This window comes from Temnothorax nylanderi, unplaced genomic scaffold (genome assembly GCF_030848795.1).
Source record: "Temnothorax nylanderi isolate EJ_2023f unplaced genomic scaffold, tnyl_v1.0 TNYL_tig0043_pilon, whole genome shotgun sequence".
NCBI classification, from domain to species: domain Eukaryota; kingdom Metazoa; phylum Arthropoda; class Insecta; order Hymenoptera; family Formicidae; genus Temnothorax; species Temnothorax nylanderi.
Window position 1 is genome coordinate 878,174 of NW_027249105.1, and position 15,969 is coordinate 894,142.

General features: G+C 46.9%; 1 protein-coding gene and 1 long non-coding RNA gene across 10 annotated transcripts in view; one reads left to right on the forward strand and one right to left on the reverse strand.

The window, feature by feature from the left end:
* Positions 1 to 1,791, reverse strand: part of LOC139771699 (uncharacterized) — a 44,664-nt gene extending 42,873 nt beyond the window's left edge. Inside the window, exon 1 of the long non-coding RNA XR_011717961.1 lies at positions 889 to 1,791. This is a non-coding gene — a long non-coding RNA (uncharacterized lncRNA). The remainder of the gene's footprint in view (positions 1 to 888) is intronic.
* The window catches only part of Lar (tyrosine-protein phosphatase Lar), a 382,201-nt gene that overhangs the window by 163,480 nt on the left and 202,752 nt on the right, over positions 1 to 15,969 (forward strand). For 8 of the 9 annotated variants that reach the window (XM_071704649.1, XM_071704648.1, XM_071704647.1 and 5 more), the window contains exon 3: positions 4,253 to 4,391. The exons of the other annotated variant lie outside the window; for it this stretch is intronic. In XM_071704649.1, the coding sequence (XP_071560750.1) occupies positions 4,331 to 4,391 (61 nt within the window). In that variant the 5' untranslated portion in view covers positions 4,253 to 4,330. The remainder of the gene's footprint in view (positions 1 to 4,252; positions 4,392 to 15,969) is intronic. 9 annotated transcript variants of the gene reach the window in all.

Here is a 15,969-nt window from a genome sequence, read left to right on the forward strand (position 1 = left end):
TTATTCCTGAATATCGACGTACTCCTCATGTTAGCGCGAGACTTTAACGAAATTATTGTCTTCATCCAGACGCGTACACGCTGAAAGATCATGTTTAAAGAATTCGGAACCGGTATATGCAAAAGAGTTGCGTGTCGCATTTGCAAATGCGCATCCATTGCGGAAGTGAGTCAGAGTGATGTGGGGATAGTGATCGAAGGGGAAACGGGAACGATGAAAGAGAGGGTGGTATTAAAGGTATGGCTGACGGTAAAAGCAGAAACGCAAAATAAAGGCATGAAGGGGAGGTAAATTACTTCCGTGGCGATGTCGTAAACATTGACCAATTACCACGAATAATTAATCGCTGGTGCGCCATATCCTATCTCACCGCTCGATACGGAAATTTCGACCAATTTTCCAAGTTTACTTCCATCGAGATCTTCGGGTAAATAGAACGATACAATGAGTTTCTTATAATAAAATTAATAGCTACAAATTTCGACTCAATAATGACGATTAAAATAATATTTATTGTTTGTCATAGTGGTTTTCAACGGCCGTTAATTTTATTTTCGAAAAATCGTGTTGTATTATATTCTATTTATTAAATGATTTCAGATATATAATTCTAAGTTATTCTTTTAGAATAATCTTTTAGCAGAAATTATTAGATATTTTCTAAAGGTTTGATTTTTCAACGCGATATCAATAAGAGGATGACGGTTCTTTTATCGTAAATATATTTAGCTTTCGTGCTCACGTTCACATTTACGTCTATAAAATTAAGCAACAATCTTCACATGATATTTTAGTCCGAGCGGGAATTCGATTTCGCTGCCTTTGAAGACACACGTGAACAGATACACCCACGGGTACATGTACATGTAGACGCGTCACGGCACTTACCTGTTGAAAAAACGATCGGTCCCATCGAGTCCGACTCCCACGTAGACTCCCAGGGGTCTCTTGAGTTCCGCGACTGGACGACGAAGAGTCCAAGTGTCGGCGGGAAAGAAAGGAAGGAAAGGCCCGGACTATTTCTCGAAGCAAGAAGGCGCAAGCGTGGCAGATCGTGGTCACCGTCCTGTATCGATAATTCCTCCTTTGCCGCGTTCTTTCCCTCTATCCCTCTTTTTCATCTCTCTCACCCCTTTTCTTTCTCTCGCCCGTTCTCTCTCTTTCTCTCCTCGACCTATCCCTTCTGTTGTCAGCTATCCGCTTTGTCTTATCTTTCTTTGCGCGAGAGATGTTCCTTCAGATACGTTCAGCTGCACCCTCGTGGGTTCCCACGGGCACAGCCGTCCCTGGGAGTACCACGCGGACAAACATCAAGCCAGAAACTGCGATACGTTGGCCGGAGAACGGCAGCTCACCCCGAACATCCCCTTACGCGGGAGACGCATGCGTCGCTTTTAAACCAACGCCGAAACCAACCCCCTACCTAACCCGCGGCTACCTTGCCCCCGTTCTCCGGTTCTCCGAATCACTCCCGCGTCTCTCTCTCTCACGTAACAGTGCCATTAACGATCCGTGATGATTTACGATCAATTTTGAGAAACACTCTATGACCTTACGACTTCAGCACTCACTTCAGTACAAGAAAATTATTTTTTTTTATCATCACTTTAAGAATATTAGTAGATTGGATTGAAACACTTTTGATAGAAGCGCCGGAGAATATTGAAACATATCGAAAACCGACAGATTTTCCCGTAGCTTACGTTCCGACATCTTGGAATGCATAAACTCGCTCGTGACTCACAACTTCAGTCCAGTGAGAAGAAAAAAACAACAAGAGAAAGGAAAACCAGGAGCATATCTCCCGATCATCGTAAAATCTGGTCTGGCGCGAATTCGTACATGTACGTACGGCAATCTCGAGGCCAGGAGGGGCGGCGCGCCTGCGTCAGGAATGTCGGTGGTGGACGAGCAGGGTAGGGGGTGTCGTCGGGGGGCATGGGGGTGAGTCAGTCAGGCCGCAGCGCGCGTTCAGAAAACTACCCTTAACGCGGGGTCTCATACGCTCGCCGGAGTAATTTATAATTGACTCGCGGGTACGCGACAGGAATTCGAGGTTCGCGTTTGCTCGAATTTCTTCCCTTGATATCCAAAAACGTGAAACTTCTACGAAAACGGACTTTCCTGAAGAGACCTGATTCGCCTTTTCGCACAAGAAACGCGCACAACACACGGCATTATTTAGAGTTTCACGCCGTGCAGAGAGACAGATACGCAGATGCGTACAGATAACCGTCGAGAGGTCTGCTGCTGGGAAAAATTCACGTGGTGCATCCGGAAAATTAAACAACAGGAATGGGAAGGACGGTCAGGAATGTGAACACTCGCAAATTCGAGAAATTGAATTAAGCTCTTGTGAACAGCAAGTTCTCGTTTAAGCACAGCGGTGCTGAAGACCAGAGACGAGAAGTGCAACGAAAACTCGCCAAAAAAGATACAAATGCAGCGGAAAACACCGTGGAAAATATACCCACAACGATCGGATGGTGAGAATGTGAGAAAGTCGCGTGCGGCGAGGGAGGTAGTACGAAACAAGATTCGAAGGAGCCCGCAGTCATGAGTGCAACGAACCCGAAAGCTCTAAAACTGCCGTATAAATTTCATCACGCGAGCTGCTATTAATCTTAACCCTTCGTCTTCGTTTCTTTCTTGCAAGATTCCACTGAGTTCCGTTCGATCGCTAAACAAGACGGATTATTTGCATTTTCCCGGCGAAAGTCAAAGAGCGCGTTTTGCCAACGCCTCACCATTGTTGCACGGAAAAGGACCGCGTCGCAGCGTAATAGTAGTCTCATCCGAACCAGCTATTCCATTTTCGGACTTTGAGCATCAACAGAATTACGTTATATGTTTTCTTTAACGAGAAATCGAAAGAGCAGAGGAATATAACGCGAAGACCAGGAGCACAGAGTGGAAAATGAAAAGTCTACTCGCTCGGTGGAAGCCGCGGGAAAGCAGAGAAGAACAATTACACTCAGTTACCTGGAGGATGTAACGCGAGCCGGAATCGTGGCCAGCGCCGGGTCCAGGGTCAACGTCTCGCGCGGCAAAGCTCGGCGGAAGCTTTGTCGTGAGGGCTCTCGGCTTGGAGCGTGGGACGCGCGAAAAATATGGGATGGTCGTGGAATCACAGGAAGAAAGAGTCGAGATAATCGCCACGAGATAGGGCCCGCAGTCAAGAATGTGGAATTTCTGAAAGTCAACAGTGGAAGAACGGCAGAGGAGAATCGGATAAGGTGGCAGATAATCGTTCGCATCATCGAAGTGCAAATCTCTGAACTACTGAACGCCGTGTGTAGCTTATTAGTAGCTGTCGTTGTCGGCGTCAAGAGTGGAGAATACGACGCGAGGACGGTCGACCGGAGGTGACTCGGCGAAAACGGAAGAAGGTCGGAGAGAAAATAAAGGAAGATATTTTCTACCTCCTGGGAAATACGTCGTGCGACATCCGTCTTTCGGAGGCCAACCTGGAAGTGACGCCCTTCCAAAATTGATCCTTCTATTAAATCGGCAAGAGTGTACACGAGCGGACGCGACGACGGCGAAAGAATGTAAATAGTTCTCGTACGCGAGAGGAAGCGTATGCCGCGACAAAGTGGCACAACGATCGCGGCCATTATTGCGATGTCAGCGACTGGCTCAGAGGAAAACACGCGCTTCTTTCTTCTTTAACGTCAACGTCAACGACCGCCCACACCGACCGCTTTTCGATATATTCGCGGAATATTTTACTGTGAGAGAGAGAGAGAGAGAGACACGGAGAAAGTGGGAGAGAAAGAAAATGTTAAATGGCGTGTGTCAATAATTTTTCTCGATGGCCGCTGAATAGGCACTTTCGCGTTTCTCACGTCCTTCCGTCGTTTTGTACAGTTATACCATAAACGCGTCAGAAACAAGTATTTTTTTACGCGCAACTCAAACTCCCGTTACTCTTCCTTCCTTTCCTACGAAAAAGTATTTCGCGAACGTGCGCTAATCTTTAGCGCTCCGCCGATTATTCGCGTCGTACTGCTCGAGAATTCAACGTGTCCGATTTTTTCCCTTCCCGGGAAAGAACCTTCTCCCCGCGGCGCCTGTGTGTGCGACGAGGGAGAAGAGTATAATCGTCGAGGTCTACCCTACACAGCGTCACACCTGCAACAACGTTTTTCGTCAGGAAGACGTATCTCGTCGTCCTACTTCTGTTCGCCCTCTTCCCCTCACAGTGCTGAAGGTGGTATGTTTATGACGAAGGTGGTTTATCTTTTCATAGGTGGCACGCTGCGACGGTGGTGTTAAGTGTGCAGTGATCACGGGTGGTCGAGGGAAGGCGGGAAAGAAGGTGGTCAATATGACTCCTATCTTCCTCGTCGTGTTGCTGGCGATTGACCCGATTATCGCGCAGAATACCGGTGAGTAAAATCCAAGATCAACGACGAATGCTAGTGTTTAAAGTAAACTCTCACGTCCGGTCGCGGGCACGGACAGTTCCTCTCCGCGATGGACACTTCGTGCGCGAGGACAATGACCGCGGAAAACCGCGCGGAATGTGTGTGTGTGTGTGCACTGTGCACTCCTCCTAGGACTCTCGAAATCTACGAGAGCCGAGCGACGCGCCACTTTTCCACGCGCGTATCTCGCGTTCGATCGCGCGTATAAAAGAGAGTCGAGTCGCATGCGTCGCGAAACTAGATCGAAAGCACCGATACGCTCGTCCGCTCGAGCGTACACCGCGTTATTTAAACGGGACGAGATAATCCCTTTGCACGAACGAACGCCCTGGATCTTCGTAATTTATTACGGTTTACTTATTAGCTACGACGTCGCGCTGTCGGCCGTATCGCTTTCGATCGATGACGCGGGCAAAAAATTTTATCGTGCATCTCGATACTTATAAAAATTAATTTTTTTTTTTTGCGGCTACTCCCGCGACACGTTGTGATATTTTTGCAGAACGACTCGATCTCTCGTACGTGCAATCGCCTCGCGAAATTAGCCGTGGTCGTAGTAATTTCGTTGCAAGCGCGCGCAAGTGCAAAGAGACTCTCGCATCGTACGATCCGTGTGCGAGAGAAGGAGAAGAACTAAATGAAAGCGTGCGTAACGTTCTCTTCGTAATACCCGTGCTCTAAGGACGTTCGCGGAAGCGGGAAAAAGAGAACGGACTACTGAAACGCGTCGCGGGTGTCGAATATATGAAGAGAACGATGAATGAAAACGCCGTCGGCGTGACTGCCGCTCCCTAAAGTCGAGCTTTAAAAGCGCTCGGCTGGCTCCGTCTCTTCGAGACGGGTAATAACACGTGTCTCGAGCAGGGAGCGGCTCTCGGCGGCTAAATGACGAGCGCACGCATTGCGTTGAATTGCGTGCGTGTCGTACCGCGAACACGTGTCAGCGTCGCCCCGACTAGGCCGACACCTCGCTCGCGATTAAAATACGCGAACGGCTCGTCGAAAGTCCGGGCACTCCGCCGTATTATCGGGCGCTCGCGATCTCTCGTCGAAAATACAGATTCGCTCGCGTGTTCGCGTGCGATTCGCCGCGACTTTTGCGGAAGTGACCAAGTCGTCGGTACCCAGGCTCGATCTAGGAGACGCCATCGAAGTGTATACGGACTCTATACAGACTCTATACGGACTCTAAGACTACTTACGTTAAACTCGACCGACGCACGGGGCGACGACGCCTCGCGAGCCCGCTTCGCGGATTTATAAAAACTCGTAGATGCACGAACACCATGATCATTTCTTGTCGTCGCAACAACGTTAATAAACATCTATTTAGGGTCGAATGATCGGGAGCAATGCTAGCTGCGCGATCATTATGCGGTAATCTGTCGCCGCAGTTGGTAATCCGGCGAGCTTTACGCTGACTCTGTAATGACGATGATACATCCCCGGCATTTCAGTCAATTAATTACGTCGCGACGTAATCCTAATTCGGCTGTCGGAAAGCTCTCGCCGGATTTGAATGCTTTGTGAGTTTCAGGCGATGAGAAACGATAATGTCATATCAGAGCGATGCTGTAAAACGCGTCCGTTGTTGCCGGGTCAGTGGCGGCAACGGTAAGTAGGTAATTGAAAGGTCAGTGCGAAACTACGCTTTTAAAAGTTCCCCCGTGCAAAAACGTCCGACCGTGATCGAGTTAACGATCACGGGGAGTCGACTCGAAATATCAGTTCTCTTTCAGAAAAACAGCGCGCTGTGCCTGTGGCGGAACTAGCGTTCCATTAGTAACGAGTGACGAGAGTTAGCTGGAATCAGCGGATCAGCGCGGAACGAATCATTTTCCCCAACGGAGACGCCGATTTGAATTCAATAGTTCTGTTTTCCGCAATTCTCGACAACCGTGCTGTCGTGCGCCGCCGACCGCATTCAGGTAACACGCAGGGGAAATCCGTGGACGCTTTTTTGTCTTTTACCCCCCCTTTTTTTTTAATTCGTGCAACGCCGGTCGCCCGTCTCCCATCGGTCGGATTGAGTACAGAAAATTGGCACTCCGCGCTCTTCGCGTCGGCGACGGCGGAAAGAAAGCGACAAAAAAAGGGTCGAAGAAGTCTCGCGGAAGGAGGAAAAGGTGTGTGAGAGAGAGAGAGAGAATCGAAGCGCAGAGAGCGGCGCGTGCGATAGCTATGGGATGGGTGAAATCCATAGTTAATGCAGATACGTCCCGTCCGTCCCGTCTAACTCGAGGAAAAGGAAACAGTCCGGGTCGACTGCGAAGATTTCCTCGGAGGCTCGCCTGTCCGTGTGGTGACGTCTTCGTGTGGCGAGAAAGGAGCGTCTTTCTCGCGGGTTAAGACGACACGAACGCGGCTCTCTATCGAGATTGCGTCTTTTTTTTTATTTATTTCCTTTTTCTCCATCTCTCTCGCTCTCGCGAAAGATCGCTCGCGTTTTTTTCATATTTCGGGCCAGAGAGAATCTTAATGTACTTACAAGTTCATATTACGCAGGCATCGCGCCGACTTCGCTACACGCGTTGAGTATTGCGAAAAATGTCGTTAGTGGTGATCCGATTAATAACGGGATTTACTCGGTAATTCACGATGACGTAGCTGGCGAATATTTCCAAATCACATGTCACTTCCGACGTAGCGCGCTTCACATAGTGTATGCGCCAATATCTTTTATAATGCATATACACACACATACAGATGTATTATGCAGACGTCTACAGGTACAGACGCATAGCGTAGCTCTTTCCTTCATTTCTGGCTTTCCTCCTTTCTTCTTTGTTCTCTCGTTCTCCCGCTATCGTTTTCTCGGTCGCGCGGTACGTCAACGTCCCGCTTTTCTATGTCACGCCGCAAAATGGATTCTCCACGGCTCGACCTCAGCACGACAACCAAAAGCGAGCGAGGCAAACGGTAAATAGATTTTTCGACGCCATAAAGAGAACATCGAGCCGGTGGCTGCCTCGGGAACGTCCAGAAAATAGTCCCACGAATTTTTAAATAAACTTATAGCAATAGTATTTCGAGAAAATTCATCGATGCCAAATTTCGGGTTTAAGTTTCCTCATCGCGAGAAGCGTATTTTAAAGCTTCGTCTCTCGATTTTCGATCGCTTTTTACTCAAAAGATAATCTCGGTACTTCTGACTTGACATTGACGAAACATCAACTCCAAACATTATCAGAGATATCGTAACTAACAAGAGAAATGTCGGAAATCTATATAAGAGAAACATTTGAAACAATCAATCACATATTTCCGTAAAGCGGATTAAATCGTGCTGTCACACGATTAACTCGATGTAGTAAAGAAAAATTTATGTCGCGAGCGCAATCATCTATTTTGTTTACCACATGTGCATGGAGAAAATCTACGGCTAAATATTCTTGTTTCTCCTAACCGAACGCGATAGGAACGGTCGAGCTACCGTCGTTGTTTCCCGAAAAATAACCCCGCCGCATTTTATGATACATTATGCACGCTGAACGATGGCGCTTAGTATAGGTACACCTACATCCGCCCGCACCCTGTCCCGACTCCCCTACGAACGTCGGTTGCCGTGATCATATTTCATCGGCATGTCAAGCGAAGAAAAACTCGTTTCTATCGTAATCATATCTCTCGGACGAATCTGGTTAGACCCGCCGTCATAATACACCGCCATTACGATTGAGATAACCGGAGGAATCGTGCGTCGGGAGCCAACGGGAGATATCGAGGGCGACTTTGGATAGTATTTCGGTGTAAAGGAAGAAATTTCTCAAACGTCACGGCATTCAATAAAACGGGGGTGGAAATTCATAGCACGAGCGCGCGCGCGCGCGGGAGCAAAAAAATCGTATCACTTTACACAAACGGGATGTATAGAAAGAGTTCAACGGATTTCTGCAGTTAGACGGATAACGTGCAGGTTGTCCCCTTGTGAGATCATTTGCTCTATTTTTTTTCATCGTTTTAGACAAAATAACCGCTGCGTTTTTTGGACTGGGTGAGGCCGCGTGTTATTTATCTTCCGACCAGACGTGATAATTTACATTCTCGCAAGCCTTCACCCGGGTTTCAGTTCTGACCTGTCGCTGGTACCGCGCGACCTGTCGCCGTTTTTATCAGTAATTGACAGAGTAGACGCCGGAACTTTTCAAAGAGCCGCGGTATGTAGCCGCGACCAAAGAACTGCGCGAGAAAAACGCGGCCAAAAAATCGAGTACGACGCGTAATGACGAGTGACAGCCGCTTGCGCGCGTGCCATTGCGCCGGTGCCATTTCGTTCTGCCGGTTTGCCGTTTTTGTATTCGCCGTTTCATGCTTCTCTCTCTCTCCTCTTTATACATATGGAATAAACGCGTTCCTAGGGGAGGCAGAGCACCCCCGCGTTGGTTATCGCCGCCCTTATCCAGCGCTTTCCGCACCACCGAGCTCACAATGCAACGGGCAATTTGGAAAACCGAAATCGACCGATCTGCGACATGCTCTTTTGCGGCGTTTTCTCGACAACTATCGGGGCATTCCCAGGACGTATCGCCTGCTCTTTGCGACTCACGATGAGGCTATTAGCGGGAAGAGACTCGCTCTCAAAAACGGGCACCCTGGTATCGGTATGATGTACTTAATTAGCCGCCGCGCAAGCACGAAAGAGGCGAAAGAAGTATGCCGCTTACATGCAACCAGTCTACCCCGAAGAGAGTCGCGCGACGTCGGCCTGGAAACGAGACCCTGTCTGGGTTACTTCGATCGCGCGTACGTACACACTCCTGTGCTCGCGTGCTACACCTTATGTATTCACCCTACCTACGTACCGCAACGCGTGCAAGCACGCTGAAGTAGCTCGTAGAATGGCCGGATGATAAAGTAAAAAAGTTTACTCCGGCCATTTCGTAAGAACTCTCGGAGCCGGAGCTCTCTCGGGCGACTCTCACATTCGAGAGAAGCACAGTCATTGCATTTCGTCAACCCCTTTCTCTCGCAGTTCCCCTTTTCGCACCGCCGCGCCGCGATCTTCCGCTTTTTCCCGTCACGCTCGATATAGCTTGTCCTGTCACAGCACTCCCAGCTCGCGGGCTTTTTATATATCGAACGAATCGTCAAGATAAACCCCCTGTGAGAAACTTACGCCTCCCCTAAAGCCACAAGGCATTGTACAGAGGGTGGCGGCGCCGTTGCTTAGCCGCAACATTCTCGGGTTTACACCCCCGGCGTGAACTTACTTGCGGATCTAGGATTAGCCGTCGCGGCCGACGGAGCTTCGTTTGCGGGCTAAACTGATTATGTCGTTTTGCGGCGGGGAACTCGCGCGATTGGACCAACTTTTACAGTGTTCGACGCAGCCCGAGACCGTGGATGTGGTGCTTAGTTTTCACCTCCGAAACGAACTCAAACCACGGTAGGATCCGCGTTTGACCGGCTAATACGCGCAAATAAGAATCAATGGCTATCACTTTTTCAATGGCTTAATCTTTTTAGTAGATTAAATAAATGAAAATATTTCATATTCTAAATATTCCTATTCACGAGAATTGAAATAAAGAAAATATATTTTTATGTAACTTTTTTAATAATGAAAATTAAATATACAATTTTAATAAGGAATGTTAAAAAATAAAATGCATATTCTGTGCGGCTCTTTGATGATAGTTTTGACTTCAAAAGCCTTGAAATTTACCTTCACTACAGCAAATGTTATTTATACACCATAGAGCACGATAATACGGCTGGCGTCGAATAATGTAGCGGACAACGATGCCCGCCATTGCATTCAGCGTTAATTAATCGAGCAAACTTTTCGCTCGCGCTGATGCATCGACTGTGGCCGCGTTTAATGCCGCGCATTGAAATGCAGATGATAATTACCCGCGCGTAATGCGAAAAAATCGCTCGTGTTAATTGCCAGACTGAGAGTTGCAGACGTCCTCGCTCGGCTGCGGCGAGGAGTTTCTCATTTCGTTGCAGAAAGCAGAGACAAACCGCTGTCTCGGATTAGGGGTGACGTTGGAGAGAGCGCTGCCGCAAAAGTTAGTTAATGTAATTAACCATTCTGTGTGAATCAAGCCGCGAGCCTTTAGCTCCAAGACCTTTTGGCCGCTCGCGCAAGTCCAGCGTCGTTTTTTTTAAATCCTATTATTAATACAAAACTACCATGATACGCGCAGAAGTTTCCCAGTGTATCATCCTGGAAAAATATTTTTTTAATATTTTTGCTTGATATTATCCAGATTTTTCAAAATTTTGACATATAAAGAATCAAAATGTACACTTTAATATTTTTAGCAAGATTGTGTTTTCAACGTGTGCATATCGTTAAATATGGAATATACAGAATATCTGGTACATAGCACTAAAATAGGAAATGACCTTAATAATAGTTACATCACTCGTATTGCAAGAGAGAATCAAAAATCCTTATTTTAGTCACGAAAATTTTGTCATGATCATTGTATAATAGTATTAGCGTAATAATATTTTCATCTCTCATTTCACATAAATGTTGATTATTTTTCGAAGATACGTAATACGGAAATGGTTACATCAAGCATTCCGGAGAATTTTATTAATTTGTAATTCTGCGCTGCACAATACGATCATCTTTCTAAAGCTTTGCTTCACGGAAACCGAAGAATATATCCGTGAATAGTGGCGAGTGAGATAAAAATCCGCTATCCGTAAAATTCGTGTGAAGCACACCTTTCACCCGGTTTTTGTATAAGACACGCGTTACACGCGGTTAACATGGACGTCGGCCGAATTTACGGACAGAATGCGAATTTGAATTGCAGGGAACGCGGGTAAACGCCCGCGTCTCTATCCGTGCGTTTCACGTCGGATCACCGGAACGTTGCAAAATACGGGCATCACCGCGGTAACGATCGCGAAAACATTTACGGGCGCGGGCATCGCGCGCCGGGGCGCTGCGCTGCTTCACGAACTACGCTGTCTGTATTTCTACGAATTGTGCGAGATTGGTTTGCAGCGAGGCGCCTAATCAAAGGATAATAACATTCGCGGAACGAATGCATAATCTACTTACGTTAGAGGACTCGCGCGCGCGTCGGACGGAAAACACGCGCCTGTCTCTCGCTTCCAAAATTACGGCTAATCTGCGCGCACGAATCACCGAACAATTTCTATCTTGACATTTTGATTTATTAAATGCTCGGTGCGATTATTCATTCCGTTCGTAACTTCGCTTTGTCGTCGTTACAACGCCGTTTTCGCGCTACGCGAGGAGGAGAGAGACAAAAGAGAATGGAGTGAGCGAGTCAAATATCAAAGATACGATATATTTATACTGCTCGCGCAAAATACAAAATATGAACAAAATGTAATCTCGCCATTTTTATACGCGTATGCGGACCTATTATTTCCGCGTTTTTCTCCGCGTTTTTACCGTTAAACCACATATCCGCGAAAGCTATGTGACTTTCGGCTTCACTAACTGCATTTCCTAGTACATTATCGGACAGATTTATATCGCTGCCGGAAACGAATGGCCCCCAAAGCGCGCGGAACATTCGTGAAATTTCGAATATTAAATTTATGATGGATCGCTGCCTTCCGCGAGGTTCCGCCATTTTTCGTAGGTAAGACCGGGGGAATGTTATCGTCGTGAAAGGAGGCGATGAAAGCGAAGAAATAAAAAGTCTGAAAAATCACATCAAGCGTTGTGCGCTTTGTGTCTTGTAAATGGGGATACATGGAATCGCTGAGTACTGTTATTAGTTATTGATAGAATCTGAAAACACACATACCTATATTTGGTATGAAAAGCCATAACGTTTCTCAAAATAATAATAATACTGTTATATCGACGGAATATTGTTTTATTATGCAAAGTACTCATTCAGGATCATTCTTCTTTCTCTTTTTACGTAATGCTGAACTCGGTTTGTACCGCAATGCAAACATATCAGTAATAGGCGCGAGCAATTCTTTAAAAATCCACACGAGATCATCTTTGACAAACGCATCAAATGATTGCTTGATTGGATCGGGGTGCTGCAGCGGGATGAAAAAGGGCCATTCATAAACAATATCAAACGATGGATATCGCGTGGGCTAGCGGGCGTGAAACATTTTTAGCGAAAGCCCTTGTGTGAAGCTATTTCCCTATTCACGTGCCATGGAACCGACTGAGTTTGCAACGAGCGCACGCCCGACAGCGCGCTAATGCGAAGCCGATGTAGCCATTTGAAAAACGAAACGCCGTGCAGCCACAGCCTATGCTGATCGCCCGCCGTGTCGTAGGGCGAGAGGAAGGGCGACCGTTAAGTCCCCATTAACGCGACGAACTCGCCGAAGTTTAAATCTGGCCATTAACCGCATTTACGATTACGGTACATTACTTATCGATTATACAAGGAGTCTTTATACAGAGTGGAGGAGAGGGAGAGAGAAGAACACCGAGTGCGCACCACCAAGCTGTATGTATCGTCCGTGAGCGTGAGAGAGCGTCGACGTTCCACTTAGTGGCACCATAATTTGCAATAACCGCGGTAATAATCGTACCTCCTTACCGGCCGGAATAATATCACGGTAATTTCCTCAGTAAAAGTGCCACCGCCCGCCCCGCCAGCCCTTTCGCCATTCCAACGCGATCGTCCGTGCCACTATCTGACCTTTTCGGTACGCGTGCGACTCTCGGGTCGGTCGCGAGAAAAAGAAACGAAAGCGATGCGGTCATTAGCGGAAAAAAAGAGTCGCGGTCGTTTCGATTGATCGAATGACGCACAACGACGACCACTCTATTTACCACGCGCGTGCTCGCCGGCTCTTGAAACTCGGGTAATTAACCGAAAGGGTTGCGGTTCGATGCGTGTCAATAGTACGAAATCACCGCAACGCTGCGATCGGTATCCCTTTTCCAGTACGCGCGAAGTACAGACAGACAGCGCAGCCGCGATATTCCGCGTGGCGATCGGATAACAAACTCGCGAATAAATATATTTGGGAACCGAGCCGATTGCGTTCTTATCAGGGATCGGTTTACCTCGCCGTACTCGAATCGGCGGCATCGATAACGTCACATCGGGTATCTCGCTTCCGCGAAAATACGGGAATAAAGTTTCCCAATATAAGTACAGATAACCAGCGGCGGAATGTGAAGCGCGATCGACATCCCGGAAGAAGGACGCGGGCTTCCAGAGAGCTTTTGCGATCCGCCGGCATCGATTTACGCGCGCGCGCGGATATGAGGGTATGCGGGCGATGTAACGCGTGCACGAGATGGTCTTTGAAAAATCGACGGCTACAAGTGGGGTTTCCGCTCGCGTTTGCATAAAACGAAAGTCCCGATCGAGCCCTCTCCCGCGGCACCTGCACCACCGTCCGATCCTACCTCTTCTCATTTCCTACCTTCCTTCCGGTTTTTCCATTCGAGACATCACTCCCGCCAATAGCGGCGGCCGGCGCCGGCCGTGCGTGTTTCGCATTCCGCACTTTCAATTTTGCATCAACTATTTTTGATACGGTTCTTTTTTCCAACTTCTCGGTCCTCTCGGCTACGTTCTCCCCGGACGGAACAAACTTCATACGCCTATACAATACGCGTGTACTCTGCGTCGCAATGTCGGATCACCTTCGCAAATACTTCTTTCCCCGTCGTGACACGAGGTTCTCGATGCCAACTTATATAGCAAGCAATATGTGGATGGAATAGAATCCACGATTCGTCGCAATGGCGCATGAAATAGCGTGCCATGCTATTTGAAACTTTATCCCACGGTATCCTTGCATCATGACTTCGGAATGCTTTTCTATGTCTCATATCGATGATTTTTTCCAATCGACTTTGTTAATGTTCCAACAGCATATTTTTGTTGAAAGAAAAGTAAATTGTAAGAGATGCAATAATTCCATATGTAATTATATAATTATACCAATACTTAATACTTTATGATATAATACTTAAAAGGTATTCTATGCTATTTTCCGAATATATTATGTTCACAATAAAATAACGTTGAATAGAAGATTGTCGGGAAATAATCGCATTATTCTCTATAATTTCGAGAGATTTTTGTGTATTTAAAATTTCACAATGGCTCACCTCGCCTTTGATCGTTGCGCTTTATTCCTTCTTATTAGATTCTTATGTATGAACTGCCAAAGGGCATCTGCGCGTAATAAGAACAAGTGTCCGTGAGTACGGAACAGTACACCTGCATTAAAATTACAGTTTACGCTTTACGTATTTGAAGAATAAAGGGCCGTTATTTGAATGCGATGCAGAGGAGGAACTCTATGAACGTGTTTTGCTTCCATATTACTCCTAGTCGTATAATACGTTGCAAATATCTTAAGCTTTGTGCCGTAAGTTATTAAAAAAATGAGAAAAACGCGGGGAAACGACTGCCAATTGAGTAGAGGAAGGAATGTATTGTGAAAAGTCGGCGCGGAAAGAATGCGCGCCTTTAATAAACTCTCGTTTTATAAATACGATATAAAGGAAGTAGAAATGTCTATATATTTGAGAGGGCGTCTTGTAAATGTAAGTAAGTAATCTTAGCTCTGTAAATATTACATCATCGTTCCCACGCTCGTTCCCCCGATAAATCCTATACATATTCTGTAAATATTTTCATGAGCAACATAGAAAATTATACCGTAATGAGCAACGTGATACAGTGCATTTCATAGCGGGGAAATATTAATAGACTAAAAAAGAGTAGAATGAACATGCACGGCTACAATCTATAGAGTTTTTCACAGTTTAATAAAGTTTGAAAAATGCGTTTTGGATACAATCTGTATTACGTATACACGCACTCACACAGAAATTAATTTGTATCTTTTCGCTTTCAGCGAAACGTAACCTCACGTAACGCGATTCCGCGCGAGGATTTGTATCGAGGTCTTAAATAAACCAAAGTTTACCGCATTCGCGTGTTCGTTCCGCGGAAAGTACGGCACCAGAGTCGCAAAGCTTAAAAGCGCATCCGCCGAGAGTGATCATTCAAAGAGAGCTTCGGTTATCCGCGCTTCACGGCCCGCCGCTCTCGCGCGCTCAACTTACGCGCGCGCCAGATACTATTTTTACGTCGACGCCCTTTTAAAGAGTTTTGCAATCGCATTTCCTGCGATCTTTCTCTGAAAAGCATCGCCCTGATACCTCGGCGTCGTTATCGTTGCACACGCGCGCTTGCATTTGCGGGATGCACATCCTGAGTCCGGCAGTGACATTTCTTATGTGTGCTGGCCTCACACAGGTCAACACCGCCGCGCGATAGAGATGCATTCCTCCGCTACCGCGGCGGCTACATTTAATCGGAGACAGGCGGTAGGATATGTCAATGGAAGCTGGATCGAGTTATTCTAAGCCGCGATTTTGTCATATCTTCTCCCCAGCGAAATCTCTCTTCTCTCGCCGTCGCATTCAAGAGGAGGACCGAAAAATGGGATATTCTTTGAAATGCCAGAGGATCCGAGGTTCACGTTGTCACGCGAGTTCCACGGGAGAGGGCTTATTGTATTCCGGAATTCTTCGACAACTCAGCCATAAAACTCCGGCTTATCCGCGCGGAATCCGCGGCGAAAGAAATTT